The 24,122-nt window shown below is 53.3% G+C and overlaps 6 protein-coding genes across 6 annotated transcripts; 3 read left to right on the top strand and 3 right to left on the bottom strand.

Annotated features, from left to right (window-relative positions):
* Window positions 1–813: 813 nt before the first annotated feature.
* CCM_04346 (uncharacterized protein) lies at window positions 814–2,729 on the top strand (the record flags this gene model as incomplete). Its single annotated transcript, XM_006669494.1, has 3 exons — window positions 814–952; window positions 1,158–1,261; window positions 2,586–2,729. 3 exons carry the CDS (start codon window positions 814–816, stop codon window positions 2,727–2,729), a joined length of 387 nt encoding a protein of 128 aa, XP_006669557.1.
* A 4,483-nt stretch (window positions 2,730–7,212) lies between these two features.
* On the bottom strand, window positions 7,213–8,462 carry CCM_04345 (TAM domain methyltransferase, putative; the record flags this gene model as incomplete). The annotated part of the gene is made up of 4 exons (XM_006669493.1): window positions 7,213–7,690; window positions 7,726–7,963; window positions 8,036–8,065; window positions 8,123–8,462. The coding sequence occupies 4 exons, from the start codon at window positions 8,460–8,462 to the stop codon at window positions 7,213–7,215; spliced, it is 1,086 nt and encodes a 361-aa protein (XP_006669556.1).
* Window positions 8,463–9,055: 593 nt separating this feature from the next.
* Window positions 9,056–13,322, top strand: CCM_04344 (SNF2 family helicase/ATPase, putative; the record flags this gene model as incomplete). The annotated part of the gene is made up of 5 exons (XM_006669492.1): window positions 9,056–9,138; window positions 9,519–9,658; window positions 9,971–10,453; window positions 10,510–12,599; window positions 12,660–13,322. 5 exons carry the CDS (start codon window positions 9,056–9,058, stop codon window positions 13,320–13,322), a joined length of 3,459 nt encoding a protein of 1,152 aa, XP_006669555.1.
* Window positions 13,323–14,035: 713 nt separating this feature from the next.
* Window positions 14,036–16,970, bottom strand: CCM_04343 (Spc97/Spc98; the record flags this gene model as incomplete). The annotated part of the gene is made up of 3 exons (XM_006669491.1): window positions 14,036–14,467; window positions 14,548–16,505; window positions 16,565–16,970. The coding sequence occupies 3 exons, from the start codon at window positions 16,968–16,970 to the stop codon at window positions 14,036–14,038; spliced, it is 2,796 nt and encodes a 931-aa protein (XP_006669554.1).
* A 427-nt stretch (window positions 16,971–17,397) lies between these two features.
* Window positions 17,398–18,679, top strand: CCM_04342 (proteasome component PUP2; the record flags this gene model as incomplete). The annotated part of the gene is made up of 3 exons (XM_006669490.1): window positions 17,398–17,433; window positions 17,735–18,433; window positions 18,506–18,679. The coding sequence occupies 3 exons, from the start codon at window positions 17,398–17,400 to the stop codon at window positions 18,677–18,679; spliced, it is 909 nt and encodes a 302-aa protein (XP_006669553.1).
* Window positions 18,680–19,014: 335 nt separating this feature from the next.
* On the bottom strand, window positions 19,015–23,086 carry CCM_04341 (Fungal transcriptional regulatory protein; the record flags this gene model as incomplete). Its single annotated transcript, XM_006669489.1, has 9 exons — window positions 19,015–19,356; window positions 19,417–19,489; window positions 19,544–20,056; window positions 20,110–20,172; window positions 20,223–20,814; window positions 20,869–21,756; window positions 21,817–22,026; window positions 22,965–23,013; window positions 23,075–23,086. The coding sequence occupies 9 exons, from the start codon at window positions 23,084–23,086 to the stop codon at window positions 19,015–19,017; spliced, it is 2,742 nt and encodes a 913-aa protein (XP_006669552.1).
* Window positions 23,087–24,122: the final 1,036 nt, after the last annotated feature.

Genomic DNA, 24,122 nt, shown 5'->3' with positions numbered 1-24,122 from the left:
AAAATCTTGACTGATGCCCGCAGGACATCTACTCCTTGGCTCTCATCCAACAACTACCCGTCGAGGGTGGGTGAGGGTGGTTTTGTTCAAGCCGACTGCTTGCTGTCGTGGGCAAATGGAGTCGTTGTCATGCAGGTTGCGGTACGAAATAGGCCAGTCACCGTCCTATGTCGTGGGATGAATATTGTTGAGAAGATGTAATTCCTGTTGCAAACATGACAGGCCTGGTATGTATATGTAGGGAATTTCCTCGTACGAGGAAATACGGAGTCAAGTTCCAAAGGGCACCTGACGAGCAGTGACGAGAAGTCGAAGCGCTGGGGCTCGTGCGAGTCAACGTCGTGAAGTCGACGGGAGTGTAAATCAGCAGACGTAGCTAAACGGCTGCGCGGTGATTAAAAGAGCGGCTGGGGCGGTTTTTGTGTGAAGTGATTTGGTTGTTGGCAGAAGCCAAGAGTGGTATAGGAAGAGGAGAAAAAAAAGAGAGGGGGTTGGAAGGGAGTGCAGTGAGGCGATGTAGTTATATTGTGTGTGTGAGGGCGTGGACAGGCAGGGGGGGGAGGGGCGCGTCTGCTGGAGGGGGGGGGGGGGGAGAACCTAAACAGCCACGGACGGCAACAAGGGGACAAGGGGGGTGGCAAGCAAAAACAAATCACAAAAAATCAGGCCGAGCCAGCGGACGTGGACCGCGTGCAGGGGCCAGACGGGCAGGGGCAGCAACAGTGGTGTGGCCGCTATCTCTCGTCAGTGGCCCAGAGGTAGGTACAGAGGAGTAGGGGTGTCTTTTAAAAGGCGAAAGAATGCACACAAAAAATGGTACCGGCCTGTACTTTGGGCCTGTACTTTGGTGCTGGTGCCGGTTGGTGCTGGTGCTGGTGCTGCTGTTGCCAGTGCCGTGCGGCCAACGTCACAGACTCGTTTGCGCACAAACCTGGACTGGAACTGGAGGGCAGTAAAAAAAAGGGCCGCGCTACTAAGTTACCTAGTTACTGTTCCTTGGGCATGCAAGATTCTTTGCTCTTCTCTTGGGTTACTACAGATTATACTTTGTTATTTATTATTTATTATTCAACAATTTACAGATTAACTAACTCTTCTCGTAATTTCCAGCACCTCCTACACGCCGCTCCAAGCTCCGAACCTTTGCTTCACACTAGCCACCACCAACTTTTTTTTGCTGCGCACAAGCCACACTACCGCTGTGGAATCCGCCATCTTGGCCATTGGTGCCACTTTTCACTCCAAGGTACCCAGGCATTTGGTATGACAACAATAAACAACACAACCACCATGGTCAAAAAAGAAAATTATAAAACACATACAAAAAAAGAAGCATACCAAGCTTTAAATTAGTAGAAATGACCATTGTGCCATTATCCGTCCCATTATTCAACCACCCTTGCTGACTCGCCCACCGTCCACGCTGCTGACAATGCCCTCTCCCACCTCTCCCAGCCCTGCCTGCCATTTGCCAGCCGAGCCCTTTTGCCACTCGTCTTCAAACCTTCCTCCGCCAAACAACGGCTGCCCGTTTGCCTCGTCTTTCTCTCACGACAGCTACAAATCCACACCGGTCAACGAATCAGCATCGAAAATTGTCCCTTTCATCCCGGCCTGGCGTCCAACTACTTTCTTACTCTTCTTATTCTCCTCATCTTTCTGGAAGACTCATCGACCCTCAGTGACGTCTAGCTGATACACGCCCACGCTATACCAGGGCAGCCTGCGAGAAAACTCTGCCCCCAGCCCCCGTCGATGGAGTCCAAATTACCACCCTTCAGGGGTCAACCGAAATGACGGCCCCAGCAGCTTTGAGAACCGACCTTGTCTAGTGGCCGGATGCACCCAGACCATGGTTCGGCTACCACTTCAAACCACGGCACAGCTGAAAAAATCTCTTCCATCATAGCCGCCACAGCGTATTGCCATGGATGGCCTTCCCGTTGCGGCCATATCGTATTAACTCTGTCATAAGCTCGAAACTTAACCTTGAGCCTTGCTGTGACCTCGTACGTCGCCAACATACCGGTCGTGGTAAATCGCTTGCCCTCGACTTGAACATTGCGGTCCTTGACATTGCAATGCTTAGCATTGCAGTCCCGGCTCCTGCAAACTGCTCGTTTCTGCAGTCACCATGATGTCGCCAGTGCAGCATACATATTACCAGCCGGTCCCGTATCAACGCCGCCGCCAGCCGTATAAGCCAGGATTTGCACAAGGCTACGAGCCTGTTCATCCTCACAAGACTCGATATTTCATGCAGCGCTTCGACCACATCTATTTCCACACATCTGCTATCTGCCATCTGCCATTGTAGATCGCAACAGGTGCGACAAACATGACTGGCCAAATATAAGCGCTCCTGTGAGTCGCCCTGTTCGTACGCCTAGGCATGCCTAGCATGCCCAACTTTTCCTGCGCTTTGTTGTCACATGCATCCTCCAGGTGCTGCGTGAGGGAGACAAGGAGTAGCACCATGTCAGCCCTCATTGGCCGCACTACACACCCAAATCTACGCCTACGACTCAGCCACTGGGCGCGCTCAAGTCATGACCAGAACACCACGTCTATTCTGACTTATCCAGCTTCCATCGCCTGCCAATTCCATCATGCTCGACATGCAAATTCTCCATGACTCGACCGTCGTCAGGGCCACGACACAAGCGTCTCGAAGCCATCCTTCCTCGCAGGCTTCGGAGGTTCCTCAGACTCTGGGCTTCCCGCCTTGAGCGAATAGGGTGCATTTCTGCAAACAGTTCATATATTCAGAACCACATTATGCGCAGTTAGCAGCATGTAATAACATTTCGACATTGCAGCACAGATGACTAGTCGCATAGTACAAGACGTACATGCTCACGGCTCGTTGTGCGAGTAAAGAACTGCCCAATACAGTTTTACATGAGCCGCAATTTTATGAATACTGATAACGTGGACAGAGACATATAATCCGTCAACCCCTCTGCTACACAAGCGTGCCGATACAGACTGTTTGCCTTGGCTCGCATAGTACTCACGACACGACTCACAACTTTATAATCTAAGCAGACATTTCACTTGCACAGAAACGAATGACACGTCGAGAATTGTCGCCGGCGCTACAATTCTGTCTTGATGCTCCTGCAACTTCGGGGCCGGTGGAGTTCAAAGTTCCACAGCACGCGGGAACCCGCAGCCTTCCCGCTCTCCGCAGGATGCTAACGCAGTAGTGGCAGCGGCCCGCCATTCTGGACGACGAACAAAGACCAAAAGATATGGGTGCCGCTTGTGTGAGAGTGTCAGTGTGACCAAGTATGTTTCGACTCGACTCCAAGTTCGTATATCGGCTGCTGGCGCACCACGAGGGAGCAAAGGGAGTCAGTCACTGATACGATGCTAATAATTCCATCTACCATTGCACCGGAATTTCGCTTCGCATCTTTGTGGAGCGTTGGCGCTGGGACCAAGGCCAGGGCTCTGACCTAGCGTCTCAAACTGTACCAGGTTCCTGGAGCAGCACTACCAGACAATTTACGGAGTACACTGACAACAATAACAAACAATGGCCTCTCGTGTTGCTGGGAGGATGGTCGCTCTTCCTCAAGACATGGTTACCGGTTTCATGCCATCGCTTGCTTCTGATAGTCGAAGCATTCCATGGCACAACGGACATACCCATGCCACCATTCTTGCCCTTCTAGAAGACCGCACGGCACAATTTCGTAAGAGGAAATTAAAACAAAAAAAGAAGAAAATTATTGTGCGTCCTCATTAATATCTGGCAGGGATGGGGTTGCGCACAGTCGAGATTCTTACTTTCTTACCTGTCCTGCTTGGCTCGACCACCCTGGTCCAAACTGGCACTTGTTGACGCCCAGGCGTTTTGGTATGGCTGCCTGAATCCTATCTTAACATTAGTTAAATTTTGCGTCGGCCAAGAGCACGGCCGCCCGAGCACCAAGAGCAGGGTAGCCGCCTCATTTTGAGGATGCAATGATGAATGATGGATAACCAGGCGGAGCATCCTCATCCATACCCACGACTGCCGGGCGGTTTCTTACTCTCCATGGCGAGATTCATAGCAGAGGGCAGCGCTAAATTGTGACTCATGACATCAGAGGTCCGCCTCAAACCGATCGAACGAGGGCTCATGTATTCGCTCCCAATGGCGGCGTAGCGGCAACAAGTATCTGTATTGATGCCAAAAGCTAGCCCTTTTGTTGTTAGCCCCTCTCATGCTGTGGAATGGCCATGGCACAAACAATGTTGGCCGAATTATGATTGGGCGCCCAGAGCTGAAAGGATGGGTGCAGCACACGTCCAACAAAAGTCAGAATGGCGCCCTTTTTCATCACAACGACACGCCCCTTTGTGTACCCTTTGCGCCGCCTTGTCTTGCTCTCTCTACCCCTGTCGAATCTAGTGGCCCGTTCTACTTTTTTGACGACAATGATGGCCGTGTTGTCGTGTGTGAGTAATGGACGGACCATCGTGGCCTCTTCTTCGTGCTGACCGACTCTTTGCATCAGACACGCGCAACGGGTCCACGAGGGGTGCGCGAAGACAACTCTGAACCTTATCAGCGGTTTGTTAAAACACAATTTACATCTGACACTGCGAGCTAGAGGGGAGCGTTTTATTCGCAACGGCCAGTTTACAGTCCACATCACATGTGCGCACCAGCCGGCAAGTATACAAACCGGGTGCAGCAACTATTCTGCCTTTTTTGATAGCAGGCTGTATTAATAAGCTTCTTCTTGTTGAAAAAAAAAAGAGTAGTCAGCGGCGAGCTTTGTTCACGGTACTGGCCGGTGGCAGATACCGCGCAAGGATATAGGAGGACAAGAGCTCTTCCCGTATCAGGCGTCTGTTTCACCTTGTTCTGATTCCGCCATCGATTGCGCTTTTCATGCCATATTCTTCGATCCTTCGCTTCTTCTATCCGATACCATCATCCACAGCATGGCCCCCAATGCACCTAGCAATGCGACGAAGGAGAGAGGAGACAAAATGGTTGGGCGTGTGCATTCAAGCTGCTATTAGAAGGACAGGCGCTTGTCAAAATGTAGTCAGTTTTTCTCTGGGTGCATGCAGCCCAGCTTTGCCTTGTTGACATGCCCTCCTCCGTCTCTGTGTCTCTCTCTCCCTCTTTCCCCATTATGCCCCTCCTGCTCGGGAGAGTTGCCAGAGCTCTGGAGGCGGTCTCCCTTTGGCTGGTCCCGGGCCAGAAAAGCCCAACATCTGCGCGGATACCCAACCTCTTATGCGCTGGCCCACACCAAAAGGGAGGGCAGAGGGGGTGCGCCAACGCAGCAGCCCGGCAGCATGCAGCTCATGCCGGCGCGCGCCTTGCCGCTGAGAAGGAAGGGAAAAAATGCAGGTAGGTAGATTCTTGTTCCCTTTTGTGGTCGAAAAGCCCTACTTTCTGCCTCCCAGGCTCGCCTGCCGATTTCTTTTGTGCCAGATGATGGGAGTGGTGGTGTAGTGGTCGTTGAAACGTGTGGTTGGGGCGGCATAAAGGCCTCCGGACGCCTTCTTCAGCCGCAGTACTTTTGGTTATTTTGGCCCATCCTTTGCTTGTTTAGCAGTCCTTTGCAGATTGGGCGTGCAAAAGGCGTGTTATGGCAGAATTCAGCAAAAAGGAATGAAGCTAGAGACTTTGGAGCCATCCAAGATACGCACCAGAAAAAGCACAACAAATCGGAGCTTTTTCTCGAGCCCATATCGAGCCGAGCCGTGGTTGCTTCCCAGTGGTTCGTTAGCTGCCCAACGCCACAACGCTAAATGAAAAAGGGGACTAATGCGCCACAAGCCGAAGCCACACGCCACGTGGGGAGGGCCCTGCCATTGTGGCGGTGTACTTTTGATGGAACCAATCAGCACCAATTCTTCCCGACCGATTGGTTTTGGCTTGTGGCTGGGGGGGAGTCTCCTCCTCTTTGCATGAGAAAATACGTCACCGCAGAGCATGGGTTTTTACTAATGCACGATTTCAAGGGTGACTCGATCGCAAGGCATGCCTGACGAGAATCTTCCATTACTTGCAGAAAAAAAAAACTGGGAAGACCGAGATTAATTGAATGCATATTGGCAAGTGAAACAACATGGAGAAGATGCTACTTGGCACATGACCGGCCCGTGACACATTGTACAGCGTTTTGACGTGTATGCACGCACGACTTACATCTCACGATGGCTGGCCAGCAAGCGTACTCATGTCTGGCAAAACCGACAGTGTGGATTATTATTTTTTTGGCTCAATCTATTTTAAAAATTAGTCACATTCACTCTCCCGGGTTCTATCTTGTCCGAAACATCCCTTGCGGTGACTCATGCACTCAAAATACATCCTTGCTCGCCTCCCGTTGCACCGATGCTCGGCATTCACACATCTTCACGACACACCAAAACCGCCCAGCTCGGTGGACGCGTCGTTTTCTTGCCACCTCCGCATGATTTAGATCAGCCGCCAGCATGGCAGAGAATCCACGTGCCTCTTCCCCAGGGGGCGAGAACAAAGGTTCCTCGCCACTCGAGGCTGCACTGTTGTTTCGCAACCAGCGCATGGGCTAGGCAGCCAAGACAGGTGACCGAAGAAGAATAAGATCATATCTGTGATTGAACTTGGCCAAGTCGTACCGATGAAAAGAGAAATAAGTACACGAATCGGGTAACCTGGGAAAAAAAAAAAGCCTATCACGAGACAGTCCGAACAGGGCCGTAGCATTCAAGTTGGGCACGTCACTGGCCAGCGATGTACTCCGTTGCCCTAGAAGCAGGAATCCGTGTATTTGTATTGTCCAATTATATCGTGAACTGAGTATTGCACTCCTCTTCACGTGCTTTTTCCTCTGTGCTGGGGTTGCCCGAGCCCTTCACACGCATCTATCCTGGTTTTGCCACTCGGGCTTTTTGCACGTCACAGTCATGGCCAAGCCCAGAATCGCAATGTACTCTTTTGTACCATCAAGGCACGACAGCTTACGCCAGTTTCATTTACTATCGGCACCCCGTTGGCTGCCTAATCCTCGCAAATGAGTCAACATGTGGTCACTCGGCCCATATTCACGCCTGGGGCATCTCAAATATGAACTCAGTACTTTTGCACTGGCCGCTTTTACAGTACCCGTAGCAACAAAAGTTCATCACCTCGCGTCCCCGAACTTCGAAATAGCAGACAAAAGCTCGACACATGCCTCGCCCCTCTCGCCACATCCCCCGCCCCCGAACGCGTCACGTATTCAACGGTTTCCGCGCATACAAGTTGTGAAACGGGAAATACGAGTGGAATTTCGGCAGGCCATTGTCCTCAGTGGCCGTGAGGGCCTTGCGGACATCGACGAGAAAGAGCTCAGTCTGCGCGGGCGTCCACTGGAGGCCGTCGCGGAACGGGCGGCGCGCCAGGCCGACGAGCCCCTCCATGCAGACATCGCGCAGGATATGCCCGCACTCCTGCAGCCGGCGCTTGCGCGCCCACGGCCCGTTGGGGCACTTCATGTGGCGATACCCAAGGTCCTGGAAGCCGGCCCGCGACAGCTCCTCGTCCACGCGCCGGATGCCGAGCAGGTCCGAGCCGCCGAGCGCCTGCAGGCCCTTGCGCAGGTTCTCGAGAAAGTCGCGCCACGCAAAGGGGCCGTCGCAGGAGTGATCGTCGCACGCCGCGACGTATTCGAACTCTTGAACCTCGACGTAGCCACCGGGCTTCAGGTGCCTGTGTAGTTTGTCAACATCGGTGGTTCGCCGTACCAAGCAGGGTTGGGTTTTCTGTCGTACTTGTATATTCTCTCCCAGAGCTCTTGACGATCTCTCATGGAGTGGACAATGTGTCGAACGTGAATGTAGTCAAACATGTTGTCGTCGTACGTCCAACCAGCTACATGCTCAATGTCATCCACAACAAATGACACATTTTGCGGCACCCAGTCAGGTTGGATAGGCGAAAGATCCATTCCTTGAAAAGTAGTATCCGGATACATATCTGCCACTGGGGGAAAGTAAGTTCGATTTGTTTGCAGTAAGAGGTCGTATACCATGGGTCAAGTTCCAGAAGACGTACATTCGATGCACCACTTCCCATTGCCCGTTCCTAGTGACTAGTCAGTATTTTGTTGCAAAACAGAAAGCAGATTGATTGTCTGCTTACCAAGATCGAGCACTTGAGCTCCATTTTTGAGCATTTCTTCAATCGGCGCCAGAAAATATTTTCCATCACATAGGTGTAACGTCAGGTTGTGTTTCAGATCATCGCGATGTTGCTCATTCTCGTCGTTGGGGAAAGCGTACTGCCCAGCATGATATGCATGATATCTCAGACCTCCATCTATGATATGCTGGCGTATACTTGACGTGAGGCTTTGGGTATCGTCGGTGTAGTCCGAGTCCATGTACTGGGCGCCTTGCTCAATGCCGTATATCGCAGCAACCTCGTCAGCATTACCGACGGCAACAAACTCGCTCGACGGCGATGACCCTTTATCGCTCATTTTTGCGCAACGTTCAAGTTTGTCTCTTGTTCCTCGTTGCTCTCTAGCGTGATGAGACGCACGTCCAGAGAGCGATCCTGAGCTGGATGTCGTCGTCGCGTATCGTAGTGAAGATGGGTAATGGCAAAGGGCCCTGCTTGTGAGAGGCGGAAGTTGTGTGGTTTATACCTTGGCGGTAAATGCCCAAATCAAGACACAAACAATGTCCTTTTGGCGAGCATGCCGCACTGAGAGCTGCAGGTTGCCGTCGATGTAACTGGGGCACTATTGCGCGTGGTCCCCCAAGGACAGCCATACAAGGTCAGGGTTTCTTCCTGCCGACTCGTATTGCTAGTTATAGGCTAAGCTCGAGTATCGGAAACTGTTCCCCTGTCTGCGTCCAATTGCGGTATCCAATGTCTTATCCTAGCGGGCGGGTGCAATGGCTGACTTACTATTTTTGCATCTTGCTTTTCTTTAGAAGGCCAAAGAAGCTTGGGAGAAGCGGAAGCGAGAGAGAGGGAGTGGGAAGCAGCAAATAGTCTTGTTGACTATTTTGCGAGACTCCGCTCTGGCCATGACCAAAAGGCCTTGGCTCTGAAACAGAGTTCACGATGGGCTTATATTGGCCCTCCAGAAGGATAAAAAAAAAATGTGGATTCGATAAAAGCGACGGGCCGCTCGATATTGCTGGCTGGTTCGGGGCTAACTACCTAATTACCCTAATTACTAGGTACGGAGTAGTAAGCATTTCGGGCAGTGTGGCTACATAGGTGGCTAGGTAGGTGGCAAGGTGGCTAGGCTGATGGTTGGCGCGCGCTGCAAAATGGGGAGGAGCATGTGACCTCGGAGGGGCCCTCCAGGTGTGGGCGCTTATCAGTTGGCGTCCCCTAAAAGGTACTCTCTAGTGGGCGGTGGGTTGGTGGCACGTGTAGGTACCTTGGTAGGTACCTAGGTACATCTCAGTATTCCCGACTTCAACCTGCGCGCACCTGCTCTGCTGACTTATCATGCCAATGTGACTCGTTTCGCCCGTTTCTAAATCCCCTTCTTCACTCGGCTTTTCTTTCTATTCAGCACACGCTCTCTCGTGCCTCTCACAGGCCTTACCCTCATTTTTGGTCCTCTCTGCTTTCTGCCGAGCACGCCAGCTTGTCCCTGCCTGGCACCCGTGCTTCTCTTTGCACGCGCTTGCCACTATACCCATTCTTCGTGCTGTACGCCACCCAGTGGCAGCAACCCGGCCATCGTCCTACGCGTCCGCCGTTCAAACCAAACTCATTTTCCTTGCTCATACTTGATTGGCAATGACATCTGAGCCATTCGCCTACAAGGCGCTCTAATTTATCAACTCGAGCGCTGCTGCGGCTGCGTTGCCCCTTCTGCTGCATCTCAGCTCTCATTACCGCTAGAAACGGTATGACCACGCCTCAACTTGCTCTTCACCATGCTCACTCCCCAAAGCTGCCTCTTTGCCAACTTATTCACACCGGACACTCAACCTCACACTCAACCCTGACACGCGATAGACTGCTCTCCCGGCCCAGGCATCATGCAGTCCTGGAACCCGGCCGCTTTACTGCAGCCTGGCCGTCGCCAACCTATTAACAGTCGTCTCGGCACACCGTCTTCGTCTTCCAATCCCGCGTCACCTGTCCCTGCGGCCTTGCGGGATCGAGCTGATTCTGAATCCAGCGCCAGTAACACAGTGTTTCACTTTGCCACGCCCGCCGACAGTGCCTCGGACATTCCTAGCGGCCCCTCAACGCCTGGTAGCATCACACCTATCTCTGGTGCTGGATCCTGGATTGAACGTGCCAACAATGTCCAAGCTCGGTCCGCTATTCCGCAAGCCAAGCGAAGAAAAGTGGAAGATTTTGGAAACGATGGAAACCAAGCGAATATGCCGACAAGAAATGGTGGCGGCGGCCTGGGAGACTATGTTCGAGACCAGCAGCAACAGTCCAATGGCGCTCTTGCCACCAAGGCCATGATGGTTGACTTGACATCTGGTAAGCTTCTACATACATCCATACTACGTTTGCGCCTTCCTAACGGCATCCTTAAGGTACCGATGATGAAATTCAGGAGATCAGCGATCCCAAGGACGAGGAGGTTTGTTACGGCATGATTAAGACGAGCCTAAACTGTACTCGCGTTCCGTCGCCCAAGCCCGGAACTCAAAGTCTATTTGGCCCCGGCTACACTCCGCCCATCAAGATCAACCTCAAAAGGGCCGTGGGCGACCAGACTCTCAAAATACCCGCCTCTGACTTCACTCGTGAAGTTATCGGCCACCTCGCGCCTGGAACTGCTGGTGCTTTAAGTCCGCTACTGGATAGCAACTTACGCCTCCGAACTGAATGCCGCATTCCTTCACAGCCTCGCAAGCCGGGTGAGAATTCGGGCGCTCCCACTTCGCGGGGCTATCACTTTGAAATCGTTCTCTATGGTCCGCTGAAATATGCTAAAAACATTGGAGAGCATCTTAGAAAAAACGGCCAGCAGCTTGTGGCACCGCACATGGTCCAAAAAGGCATTCGTGTCCAGAATCCTCACGTTAGCGAGTATAGACCACCCATTCCCCGAACCTATTCCTCCAACAACACCAGTGCACACGCACTACCCAGTTCTCTATCCACCCGGACGGTAGAGGAAGTCCGTTCCGAAGTCCTCGGTGTCTTCGACTCTATGACGAAAAGCGAAGACTTGCCCCCGATGGACCCGCCCGATATCATCACCACCCCGCTGCTGCTGCATCAGAGGCAGGGCCTCTACTTCATGACGACTCGTGAGACCTCGCATACCCAAGATCAGAGCGCACAGGGCCTTGTGTCTTTCTGGCAGACTAAGCTTGGTCCTAATGGCCAGAAATTTTATTTTAATGTTGTCACGGGCCATCACCAAAAATCCCCGCCGCCAGAGACCAAAGGCGGCATCTTGGCCGACATGATGGGACTTGGCAAGACTCTCAGTATTTTGTCCTTGTTGGCAACCACTACAGCCGACGCCAAACAGTGGGAAGCCAAACCTCCTGTGCAGCCCACTCCTGTGGACCCCAAGACTGTTACCCGAAGTGACATATTGGGTGTTAATCAGCCGGCTCTTGGCTTGACCACCGTGATTCGAAATTCAAGAGCGACTTTGATCGTGTGTCCCCTCAGCACAGTAACCAACTGGGAGGAGCAAGTCAAGCAGCACGTTAAGCCCGGCGCTTTAAATGTTCATATTTACCACGGCCCAAACCGCATCAGAGACGCAGTAAGTCTTGCGTCTTTTGATGTGGTCGTCACAACCTATGGCTCAGTCTCTAATGAGCTGAGCTCTCGGAAGAGGGGAAAGCACGGCCAATATCCATTGGAGGAGATTGGCTGGTTCCGCATTGTCCTTGACGAAGCCCACATGATTCGGGAGCAAAGTACAGTCCAGTTCAAGGCCATTTGTCGCCTCCAATCGGCAAGAAAGTGGGCTGTCACGGGTACGCCTGTCCAAAATCGACTCGACGATCTTGCCGCCCTTCTTGCCTTTTTGCGTCTACATCCATTCCATGAAAGGAGCAAGTTCCATCGCTTCATTGTGGAGCCCTTCAAAGTCTGTGATCCCGAAATTGTCCCAAAGCTCCGTATCCTCGTCGATACAATAACTCTTAGAAGACTCAAGGACAAAATCGATCTGCCACCGCGGCAAGATCTTGTTGTTAAGCTTGATTTTGCACCTGAGGAGCGTGCCATCTATGACATGTTTGCACGAAACGCCCAGGATCGTGTCAAGGCGCTCGCTGGCACGCGTGACAAAGGCCTTGGTGGCAACACTTATATCCATATACTCAAAGCCATACTGCGACTCCGACTTCTATGCGCCCATGGCAAAGATCTCCTAAATGAAGCAGATCTAGCTGCACTTGCCGGCATGTCTGCCGAAATGGCCATCACTATTGATGACGAGGATGAGGATGGCCCAGCGATTTCTCGTCAAAAGGCACACGAAATGTTCACGCTCATGCAGGATACCAATAATGATGCTTGCATTGAATGTAGCAAGAAGATCGCCGCTAATGATGACTCCATGGACAATGAAACCCAGGGAGATATTCTTGGTTACATGACGCCATGTTTTCACGTCATTTGCCGCTCTTGTATCCGAGGTTTCAAGGAGCGTGTAAGATCCAGCGTTCCGCCTGGTTCTACTTCAGGATCTTGCCCCGTGTGCAATGCTCAGATCCGTTTTGACTTTGCCGAGCTACGACGAGCAGACGTGGAGGCTGAACACGATGGTGCTAGCCATAAATCGAAGACTGGTCTGAAGCGAACTGACGGTTATGACGGGCCACATACAAAGACCAAGGCCCTTCTCGAAGATCTTCTGAAATCGGAAGCAGCCACCAGAGCTAACCCTAATGAGCCACCTTACAAGTCAGTGGTGTTCTCTGGCTGGACGTCGCACCTAACCCTGATCGAGCTTGCCTTGAAGGCTGCCGACATTGCTTTCACTCGCCTCGACGGGACCATGTCACGCGCAGCTCGCACTGCGGCCATGGATAAGTTTCGTGAAGACGACAACATCCACGTCATTCTCGTCTCCATCATGGCAGGTGGTCTTGGTCTTAACCTGACTTCGGGCAACAGCGTGTACGTCATGGAACCGCAGTTCAATCCGGCGGCTGAAGCGCAGGCTGTTGACCGCGTTCATCGCCTGGGCCAGAAGCGTCCTGTCAAGACCGTTCGTTACATCATGCGCAACAGCTTCGAAGAGAAAATGGTGGAGCTGCAGGAGAAAAAGACCAAGCTCGCCAATCTCAGCATGGACAACCAGAGTCGGTCGCTGGACAAGGCCGAGTCGGCGCGACAGAAGCTCCAGGATATTCGCAGCCTTTTCAAGTAAACGCAATTGCAATCGTCCACCTGCGTCTTCTCTGCAATTTTACCGTCATTTTTCATATATCTTCGCTTTTCCATATTTACGACATTTTATCGACTTATTATCTACTTACTGGCAGACTGGAGAAACGGGCGGAACTCATTTCATGGCAGGCCTTGACCTGCGATTTTCTTTTCTCTTCTATCCGTTACGCAAGGTTCATTTCAACTCACAAGACAAGACAAGACAATCCTTATACCCAACTCTCACGAGGAAAGACGTTATGATTTTTTTCTTTCCTTTTTACGCCTTGACGCTTTTACGCCTTTCTTCTTTTCCTTGCTTTCTAACTATTACACATTCATACACATGCCCACGCATCTCTGGAGGGAGGATATTCTTATTGGTTATCTATTTGGTTCTTGTTCTTTTTTTCCGATGCAGGGGCCTTGGTTATGGCATTGGACAGGGGGCGGCGATAGCTTAGGTAGTTTCACGACAACGGTTCTTGATATGCAATACAACCTCTTTTGACCCCTTGAATACATACATCACCCGGCAATGTTTATTTGCATGTACTCATTTCATCATTCATTCAAGTCACACTAGCGAATGCCACCAAGCGGATCCAACACAGAAACCCTGTAGCCATTATACAGACAAAGATCAAAACGCCGTCTAAATGCTGACCAGATTGCTGCTCCCCGTCCCTGTCCCCGGGGCTTCCGAAATTCAAATCACATCGCCATAGAGTCCTCGTCCGCCTTGAGCCCCGTGAACTCGGTACCCTGGTTTACGGTGCTCAGGCGCGCGCACAGGCTCAGCAGCACCACCGTCTCCGTCGCCGCGTAGTGGTTGAGCGCGTCGAGTAAAATCTGGAGATGGCGGCCAAAATTAAACTCCCACTTGCGGATCAGGTCGTTGAGGTTGCGGAAGCGCGCCTCGGCGTCGTCGGCCGATAGCACGGCCGAAGCATCCGCGCTCGCGCCGTCTTTGCGGTTGGCGGCGGCGGCGGCGCGGTCCGCCTGGAAGCGGCGCCAGTGCGCGCTGGTCATTCCGGGAGGCTTGGTGCCGCCGGTGAGGTCCGGATCAATCTTGTCGAGCTCCTGGGTTAGGAACTTGGTGTAGTTGGCAAACATGGTGCATGTCAGCATCAGCTTGGCGTGGATCTACGAGCGCATTAGCTTTCTTGGTCTTTCTTGAGGGGGGGGTTTCGAAATTCGGTATTCCGCAGGAATAATGCTCATACCTTGAGGAGTTTGCTGTTAGTCAGCATGCATTCCTTGAGAGACGTGTCGAGGAAATCGACGTGGTCCTTCATGAGCTCGTCGACTGTCCGGCTCGGTCCCGACGCCCCCGCGCCACTTCCACCTTCATCGAGGCGCGACATAAACTTGGACCAGTTGGGCTCAATGACTTCAGCGGTGCAAAAATATAGCAACTGTTGCACCCAGGTGAGCATGCGGGCGCGGAGCGTCCAGACGCGGCGTTTCCAGCGCTCGAGCTCGCGGCTGGAGCTGCGGTGCGCCCAGCCGACGCCGCGGGTGTGGACGTGCCAGGCCGACGACAGCTGCGACTCGAGGTAGCGCAGGGAGAAGAGGTAGCGGAAGAGGGCTTGGTAGCGCCAGACGGTCTTGCGGCTGACGACGAGCGACACGGGAAAAGGCACGGCATAGTCAAACTGCAGCGACGTGTAGCCGGTCGCATTCTTGTCCGTCTCCACCGTGCTGCTCGCCAGTAGCGCCGGTAGGGCCTCGCCCTGCTCGATGCCGGTAATGTTGACGACGCGCTGCAGCGACTTGATGAGCGTCACCTCATTCATCTCGACGCTGACGTCCTCCTTGAAGGGGTCGAGGGAGACAACGCTTCCGGGCTGCCGCAGGATTAGGTCGAGCAGGTACTGTAGCTTGCCAGCGTTGACGGCGCGCACGGGTTTGCGCAGCTCCGGGTGGCCGAGCTCCATAAAGTGCGAGAAGTAGTCGGACGGGTTGAGGAAGAAGTAGTGCTTGAGCGAGCGCAGGCGCGCGGGCAGGGCGTGTGTCGTGAGGAGCAGCCGCATGAGGGCCGCGTTGGCGTGCGCGTACGCGCCGTTTACGTTTTCCAGGAACCGGCTATCGTCAAACGTTGTCGGCACGTCGGACACCACCTTGCTCACGTCGACGCCGCCGCATTCGCGCACGACGTTAAGGTATTTGCCGGCCAGCAGCACCTTGGCCTTGACGCCCTCAAGCTGCGGCGGCACGTCCTTGTCGCGAATCGTGTACCGGCGCTCCCAGTACTCGTCGGTGTAGTCTTGCTCCAGCCGCTCGCGCTTGATGCTCTTTTGCTCCTTGATCAGGAACTCGGAGTGCGGGTCGCGGATAGCGCCATGGTGCAGCCACTCGTTGAGCATGCTCATGTAGGGCTTGCTGGCGTCGCGGAGCAGCGATGTGAGAAGCGTTCGCGCCGCGGGGTCGCCAGCCATAGACTCAAGGCGTTGTGTCACCAAGCCCAGCACAACACCGCCTTTGCAGAGCTTCTTGGCCGACATGTTGCCGGGCATCAGGTCGCCGCCTTCCGTCAAACGCTCAATGACTCTATCATAGTCTTCCACGCTGTCGTCGTCCTCGTCGTCGCTCTCATCGTCGAGTAGGCCGTTCTTCTGTAGTAGCTTTTGGGCTAGTGTATATAGTTGAAGCATTAAATGGCTAGTTGGAAGGGTATGGATATTGAGCACATGCACCGTGAATGTGTCGCTGGTGAGAAATTGTGTCTCCAGTTCAGCAATCATGATGATGTAGTCTTGGAGGTATTTCCGGACAGCAGCGCAGAGCGCGTGGTTGACGGCGCCGAATTCTTCACGACTCTGGACGTCAACAAAGGTTTCGAGAGCAGAGTAATACGTCGCCATCTTCAGCATCGAAGTCGCCAGGTCGTGTAAGCTCGGGTCAAGACCGGGCAATATGCGGAAACTGGGGCCAGAGAGCCGATCTCGTTCCTCTGTCGGGTCGTAGCCCTTGGCAAATCGAATATATTGTCCTTCGTAGCCCATGAAGGCGAATAATAAATCCTCCACAATGACCGCCTCTTGGATATCAAGTGACAGTTCAGCCAGGGGTATCGGTTGCGGGGCATTGGGCACCGTGGAAGCGAGCGGCGGGATCGATACTCGCGAGGCCAGAGGTGCTGTCGTATGAGGGCGCAACGTAACCTCGGGATTCCATGGTACTATACAAGCACACGCATTAGTCCGTATCCCAGGCTCTTCTCTAACGCGCAAAGCATACCTTGAGCCGCGTCCGATTTCGAGTCTCTGGGCCGCCACTCCGCAGACTTCTGCCTAGGAACGTCTGCCGGCTTGCGCTCGCCCGGCGCGCTGCGGCGCTGAATCTTTTCGGGGCTGGCTGTGCGCGGCACGACGCGCTCTACCTGTGCCTCGTAAGTGCGCTCCGTGACCTTGCGCTCCTCGTAGCGCCTCTCCTCGACAGCGGCCATGCTAATAGGGCGCGGATTCCCCGAGGCGGAGCGCTTATGCCCCAGGCTCGCTTGGAAGCCGCCCGAGAGCGATGACGGGGGGGCGTTCCGTCCTCCTTCTGAGCGTTCGTGCTTGCTGCTGTATCCCCCTACATTGCTGCTGGTCATGCGCGGCCGCTCGTCGCCGTGGCCGTTTGCGCGTCTGGAAGCGCCCGACATTTGCACTGATACGTCGATTGTAGGTGTTGCTGTTTATATTTTGGTACGGTATAGGCAGGCGGCGGGTGAGGCGCCGCAGTAGTGATTGCGATGCACATGAACGCGCGCGGGGGTATATTAAATGGAAGAAGGGTTAGGATCGCGAGTGGTGGTGTATGCTGGTGGTGGGAGCATCACGTCCCGCCACGATGCGAGACGCGCCTAGCGAGGTACCTACAGCTAGAGAACGAGGGCGTGGTGGGGTTAATTTACAGTGAGCAGCTGCAAGCTGTTGACTTGGCGGATTAACTTGGCACCGAGTCGAGCTGGCTGGTGCCGCTTTTGCAGACTTGCACAGCTATTAGAGCTACCGATGCGAGCTATCGAGAGGCCTATTCAGCATTAATGCGCGATATTATTCCAGGCTATCGCATCAAAAAAGTCAAGAATGAATTTTCTCCTCCATCTCTATGAAATTCGCCAGGTTCGCCAATAGTCTTCCCTTCTCGATGATCGTTGCCCGTCACACAGTCCCACTACAGCAGCATCAGATCTAACCCAAAGTGGCCCCGTAAGCACCCAGGAGCCAGAGGGCTGCGTAGGCTCAATTGCCTAGCTCACGACGTTCGGAGAGCTTCAGCCTGGCCCATCCAAACAACGAAATAACATCCACCTGACACAACTCTCTCTGCTACTCCAACGCCTCGACGAATTGCAACAACCTCCCTTCATCACCTCCATCCGATTAAACCCTTCTCCCATCTTGCATTCTAGCGCGGCGATAGACCCCAACCACCGCCCAGCATGTTTATGTCAAGATCAGAATACGGCAAGCTTCCACCCCTCCCGCACTGCGCAATCCCGCATCTCTTTGCGGGCATGGTCTACAAAAACGACAAGAGACTTCATTTTCTTTGGCTAACACACCTTGTGACCCCGATGCAGACCGCGGCATCAACACCTTCTCCCCCGAAGGACGCCTGTTCCAGGTCGAATACTCGCTCGAGGCTATTAAACTGGGCTCCACGGCCATTGGCGTCGCCACCTCCGAGGGTGTCATCCTCGGTGTCGAGAAGCGCGTCACATCGACCCTCCTCGAGACGTCATCCGTCGAGAAGATTGTCGAGATTGACCGCCACATTGGATGCGCCATGTCTGGCCTCCAGGCCGACGCGCGCTCCATGATTGAGCACGCCCGCGTCGAGTGCCAGAACCACCACTTCAACTACAACGAGGCCCTCGGTGTGGAGAGCACCACCCAGGCCATCTGCGACCTGGCCCTGCGCTTCGGCGAGGGCGCCGACGGCGAGGAGACCATCATGAGCAGACCCTTTGGCGTCGCCCTGCTCATCGCCGGCCACGACGAGAACGGCCCCCAGCTGTTCCACGCCGAGCCCAGCGGCACCTTTTACAAATACGATGCCAAGGCTATTGGCTCCGGCTCAGAGGGTGCCCAGGCCGAACTTCAGAACGAGTACCACAAGGTAGGACCCCCCGAGCAATGCAGCCCCAACCTGTGTGCCTGATGGGAGACGCTAATTTTCTTGCTACTCTAGTCTTTGACTATCGTCGATGCCGAAACTCTCGTCTTGAAAACCCTCAAGCAAGTCATGGAGGAAAAGCTCGATTCCAAAAATGTTCAGCTCGCCAGCGTCACCAAGGAAAAGGGCTTCAGAATATACACGGATGAGGAAATGGCCGCTGTCGTTGAACGACTACCAGCAAATTAGATGATGTGGCGCTGTATTTTATAAAGTAGAGCACATATGAACAGGACTCGCTCAAGCAAACAAAACCCAAAAACACCTTCGCCAGTTGCGTGTATCATTAATCTAGTTATGGCAATCAGCCCCGCTTCTATATGGCCACTGAGAAACCCCCATGCAAATATATGTAAGAGAGAAAAGAATACTTTGAAACTCATGGACATCTTGCTCCAAACTGCAGTTGGCGCGTTCTTGCCCGAGATCAGCTATAATTGTAAGATGGGTCCCCTTGTTTGTGTCGCATTGTTTTCGATTCCCAAAACAAAACAAAACAAAACAACAACAACAAAATCTTACCGCTACGTGCGGTCATCACGTAGCTCAAGACGAGCCAAATCCTCTTCTGCGGCGAGTAACCCAAGAGCAAATTGTGCTCTATCAGCTCTTGCCAGCACGATTCGCTTGTCGCCTTCCTTTTCGAAGACCTCGTCCAAGCGTCTGGCAGTCCGCCATACTGACTGTGCATGCTCCTCGACAGTCCGGATTTTGCTTGCGTACGGAGGGCCACGGCCCATCTGAGCCGCCTTCTTCCACACCGCTTCGCATCCGGTAGCAATCTGCTTCGCCGATTGCCAGCCTGTGTATTGAGCGACGTCGGACATTCTCTGAATCAGCCAGTGTCGCTGGTTGTCCACTTGAAACTAGTCGGTGTTAGCCAAGGTAATCATACCTCTCGAACATCATCACCGCAATCATCTTACCTGTACGGCCGCTACAAATAGGCAGAAGGAGCACTCAATCAAAGCCGCTACAAGCAGAGGATCTGGCGTCGACCTAGGATTATCGGCCCAAAGTCCAGAGGCAATACGTCCGATTTGATTCGCGTACGTTGCCGTGTCTCTGGCAGCCATTCCTGCTGCCTGCATAGCTGCCGGTGGCATGTTCGGGTGGGCCCTGTGAAGATGAATCAAGCCCATGTAGTAATTCATCCACACACCCGAAATGGAATAAGTGCGATACTGGACAGCAAGTCCGAACGGGGACTCTCGTCTATCGGCATATTCCGGGCTAAGTGGCCGAAAGTCTGGGCCAAAGCTATCCTTGAGAGCATCAAAAGCTTTCTTAATGCTTTCCCACTCTTCAAGAGCCGCGTCAAACTTGGAACAAGGATCTACGTCGTCCGCCTGGTCGCTCTGAGGGGAGACATGACGCGGTGGGCTAAAGCCCATCGGCGTTTGGAATGCTCCTTGAACGGGGATAATACCTGGGAATTGCGGTGGCGTATTTCCGGAGGGTGGACCGGGTGGCGCTTTGAAAGCTTTGCGCTTTCTTCCCAGATCCTTGGCGGCAAAGTTTGCGACACGGCCAAGTAACAAGATTAAATGGTCATATGTTCCAAAGCTGAGCGAAATGGTTAGCATCCTTCTTCGTATATGTATGCGGTTACAACATACATTTGTCCAAATCTTGCCATTGGCGCTCTGGGAGGAATTTGGGTCCATTCTCTATAGTCCATGCTACGTGTTGTTAGCGGAACAGTCGTTTTTCTCTCTCACAAACGGCTTACAAAAGCTTGGTGCCACCGAGCACACTCTGGTAAACGTCCATTTTGCAGAACCACCAGAATAAATCGGAGAGGTTTTCAAACTTTTCGATGTCTTGACTTGTTGCCTCCAGCGATTTTTCCACTTCCGCCTCGTCTTCCTCGAGCCCATAGTCGTGAGGGTATACCGAACATCCAGTAATAGTCCGAAGCAGCTCGTAGTCAAGCTTTTCTTGCTCCTTCGGTACGAATGTCGGGTCGCTTAGGGTACGCTGCTGCTCTAGCTGTCGTCGCTTTGGCAGGCAACGGCGGGCTTGGTCTCCTAAGGGTATCTCTCGAAGCAGGATACTAGCACCGTTCAGGTGCTTACACCAGTTTTTGTGGTCGGCCATCCAGACTTCGAAATACCCCAGTAGCAAAGTAGCTGCAATTGTAGCTAGATGCGTTCTGCGTGAAGGAGAGTTGACGTTTCTTGCGACACGTCTGATGGCTCTCGAGTAATGCCGTATAGCGGCGACGTGGGTCTGCCCTTGGATTCTTGCGAGTTGGAAACTCGCCAACGCAAGCATGGCATGCAGGAGGCCTGGATGGTGGAATGCAATAACCGGTAGCGTATCTGCAAGTTTGGCGGTTAGAAATGCTCGTCTGCACTGATATGCGAGGAACTTACAGCTCCAAAGATTGTGTCCCTTTGAGTGGAACTCTTGCTTCTCGACCGGGTCGCAGGGGTGGCGCTCATACATGGAAATGGTTGGGCTGGTGATGTTCAAGAAGTGGGAAAATACGGTTATCTCGCCCCGATTGCGCAGCTCTGAATTTGCTGGCGAATCCATGTAAGAGAACAGAGCTCCGCTATGGGCGAAAAAGTCGAATTTCCTCGCATCTACCCGTGCTCCAGTCCATGCCTTGGTGAGCGTCTGCATGCCACGGGAATCACCGCCTTGTGGCGCTTCGTCGTCGGATATCGACATGGCATCGTCGTCCTCCTCGTCAGAGGGCGAGAATTGATGACGATCCGCTTCTGATATCGGCTGGCTAACGTCGCCATAAGGCACGCCAGGCTCGTTCTGCCAATTTGCCACCATTGTCGATCTCGAATGACTGGGCATTACAGACATGCTGTGTCCATATCCGGACGCCATCAGAGGATTTGGAAGTTTTGGTGGTTGTTCTAGCATTTCCCCGGCATTCTGCGAGTTGAAGTCAAAATATTGGGACTGCGATGCTGACATGCCTGGTTGTCGGGAGAAGAATACATCTTCGGACAAGCCCATTGGCATACTATGCTGAGCTAGATGTGCAGGATGCATGGAGGGCCGGGGAGCAATCGGTGTCAACGAGGGCCGCATGCCAGGTCGAGCGAACGGGACATGCATATTCCCCATGTCAGTTGCATGGTTTCCGCTATAGCCTGAGGATTGGAACGGGCCCTGGGCAGCGCTCAGGGGCTCCTTGAAAACCACTCTAGGGTTATATCCTTCACAGACACGTTTGGATTTTATGCAATTGGCACACGTGGGTCGGGCCTCGTCGCATTTGATGCGTCTCTTGCGGCAGGCTGCGTGCGATGTTAGCGTCTGCCAAAGAAGACTTGCATATATTGGAGAGTGGTACGTACTTAGGCAGCCTGTTTTCGTTCTCTTGCGAACATTTTGCTTTTTGTTGGAGTCATTTTGGTCATTGCCTTGGCTTCCCGAGCCTTCGGACGGGCCGTAGGAGGTCGAGGCTTGCGGGGCGGTCTCCAACTCCATGTTGTGATAATCGGTGTTCTTCTCTGGGGGGAACAGGTAGGAAATGATGGGACCAGGTATAATGGTGTCAGAATGTGCTGGATACGCAGGCCATATAGTCTTGTATCACTTGACGAGGAGCATCTTGAAGCGTTGGCAAAGTATAGCGAAGAGATGAAGAGGAGAGAACACAAAGGAAAGGGCGGCCTCGGGTAGATATGGTCGAGATGGAAGCTGTAGAAGGATGGGATGAGATCCGAAAGAGATGCCGAAATGTGTGTTTGGGAGAGATCGGAGATGATTGTGAGCAAGCCAAGGACAGACGCATGAGGAAGGGCGGCGCTGTCCGACTGTCCGGTTGCTAAATGAAGCAGCACAGCAGGATGTGAAACGGCAACGGTGTAACTGAAAGACGCAGGTAAGTACAGACGAAGCTATAGGTAACGTCAAGACGGCAAGATGCAGAAGGCAGGTTGAGGGCAGAGCCTACCTAGGTAGTAATGCAAAGCTTGCTCCGGGTATGATGAAATGCGAGGTTAGACTTGACAGCGAGGGAAGGCCGGACGGTTGACGGGGGAGCGTCTCTGTCAATTGTAGCCAAAAGGAGGTAGAATGCAGTCTGGAATTGGGAGATTGCCTGGTTGGTTGCAGAAAACACAAGAGCGAGCAGAGGCAGCAATCGGGTGTGCTTGCAAGTCAAGTGTGTGTGTGGCAGAGGGGACGGAGCTTCCACGGAGGTGCGCAGGGGTACGGAAGTGAGAGAGGAAAGTGAGTGGCAAGTGGACAGTCGAGTGTTGTGAGAGGTTGCAGGCGTGTGAGGCGCGGTGATGGGTGTGGAAGCGGCGGAAGAGAGTGCCAATGGCGCGGATAGCAGTGGTGAAGAAGTTGAAGTGGTGGCTTGCGGGCTGCGAGATGGATGAAGGAAGGGCTATTACAGGAGGGCCGAGGACGGGTGGGATGGAGAGATGCCCCTCTGGAGGGGCAATACTAGAGGGCTACCTGGTTAAAGGTTGTTGGTAGGTAGAGCCCAAGGTACCGGAGTAGAGGAGAGGAATCTGTAGAGGTGGGCAGTCCTTACAAATTACCTACTAGTAAATACCTGGCTGCAGGTACCTTTCTTACCTAATTGCCGTGCAAGGTACCTACCAAGGCAGGCATAGCGTGCAGGACTGAGCTGCAGCCACGAAAAGTCCGGCAAGTCGTTGATATGCAGAATGCAAGCCAGAAAATCCACCCAAGTCCGGTTCACGATACGGCGTTCTAGGCTTTTCTTTTTGCAACCCCTCACGGCTCCCATCTGCCCACCTACCCTGCCCGGCAGTGGGCTTTGAACAAGCTTTCCAGTGGCTTTGGTGGATTTCCAACGGGGCCGACGACATCGCGCTAATAAGCGTTGCGCCACTAAACAACGCTAAAACCCCAGTGTCTGGCAACTGCCCGGCTACCAACAGGACCCAGGCAGAATGTCGCCTCATCCAGTGAAACGTAACGAATAATGCTAACGAATGCTACTCCATTGTGTTTGGTCGACTTCGGACGCAATTCTCCCATTCTTGAGCCCACAAACAATGCTATCCGCTCATCTCGTGTGCTCCGGCAAACCTGCCTATTCCATCGTTGCCAAGTCCCCCCCCCCCCCTTTGGCTCGGCCTTTTCGGCATCGCCCCTCCATCATTTGCGCGGTAACTCTCCTCAGTGCCACCGTCCTGTTGTAACATGAGCTCGGAATCGGCCATTCGAGCTGCCTCTCCATTCTCTCGGCGTCTGTTTCTCCTTCTTCGAGACATCAGACATCACAATAGGATCTGAAGTGGCGGCTGAATCAATCCTCCTCTCCGCCACAGCCTGCACACTATCTCGCTGGCCAGGGGGTCGCATCGGCCTTGCCATTGCCAGCCACTTTTTTCCGGTCCAACACGACCCCTGTACGGCTGCAAATATCTCAAACATCCAACTACGAATGATATCGAATGATATCCATCTGTCCCAGAGCAAAAGGCAACCCCACTGTCCAGATCTCGCCGTGGATTCTTGTCTCATGGCTCGAGCTCGCTCCTTGAGCAACCGAGTCGGCCAATATTTGCTTACCACGACAAGGCCGCCCGTGCTTCTGCGATACGCGGTCGACGCACCGTGTATGCCAGATGCTACATTGCATGTCCTGTGCATCTATCTGTCGTGCAAGGCCCATACA

This window comes from Cordyceps militaris, assembly GCF_000225605.1.
Source record: "Cordyceps militaris CM01 unplaced genomic scaffold CCM_S00003, whole genome shotgun sequence".
Lineage (NCBI taxonomy): Eukaryota > Fungi > Ascomycota > Sordariomycetes > Hypocreales > Cordycipitaceae > Cordyceps > Cordyceps militaris.
This window is presented reverse-complemented; position numbering and strand designations above follow the sequence as displayed.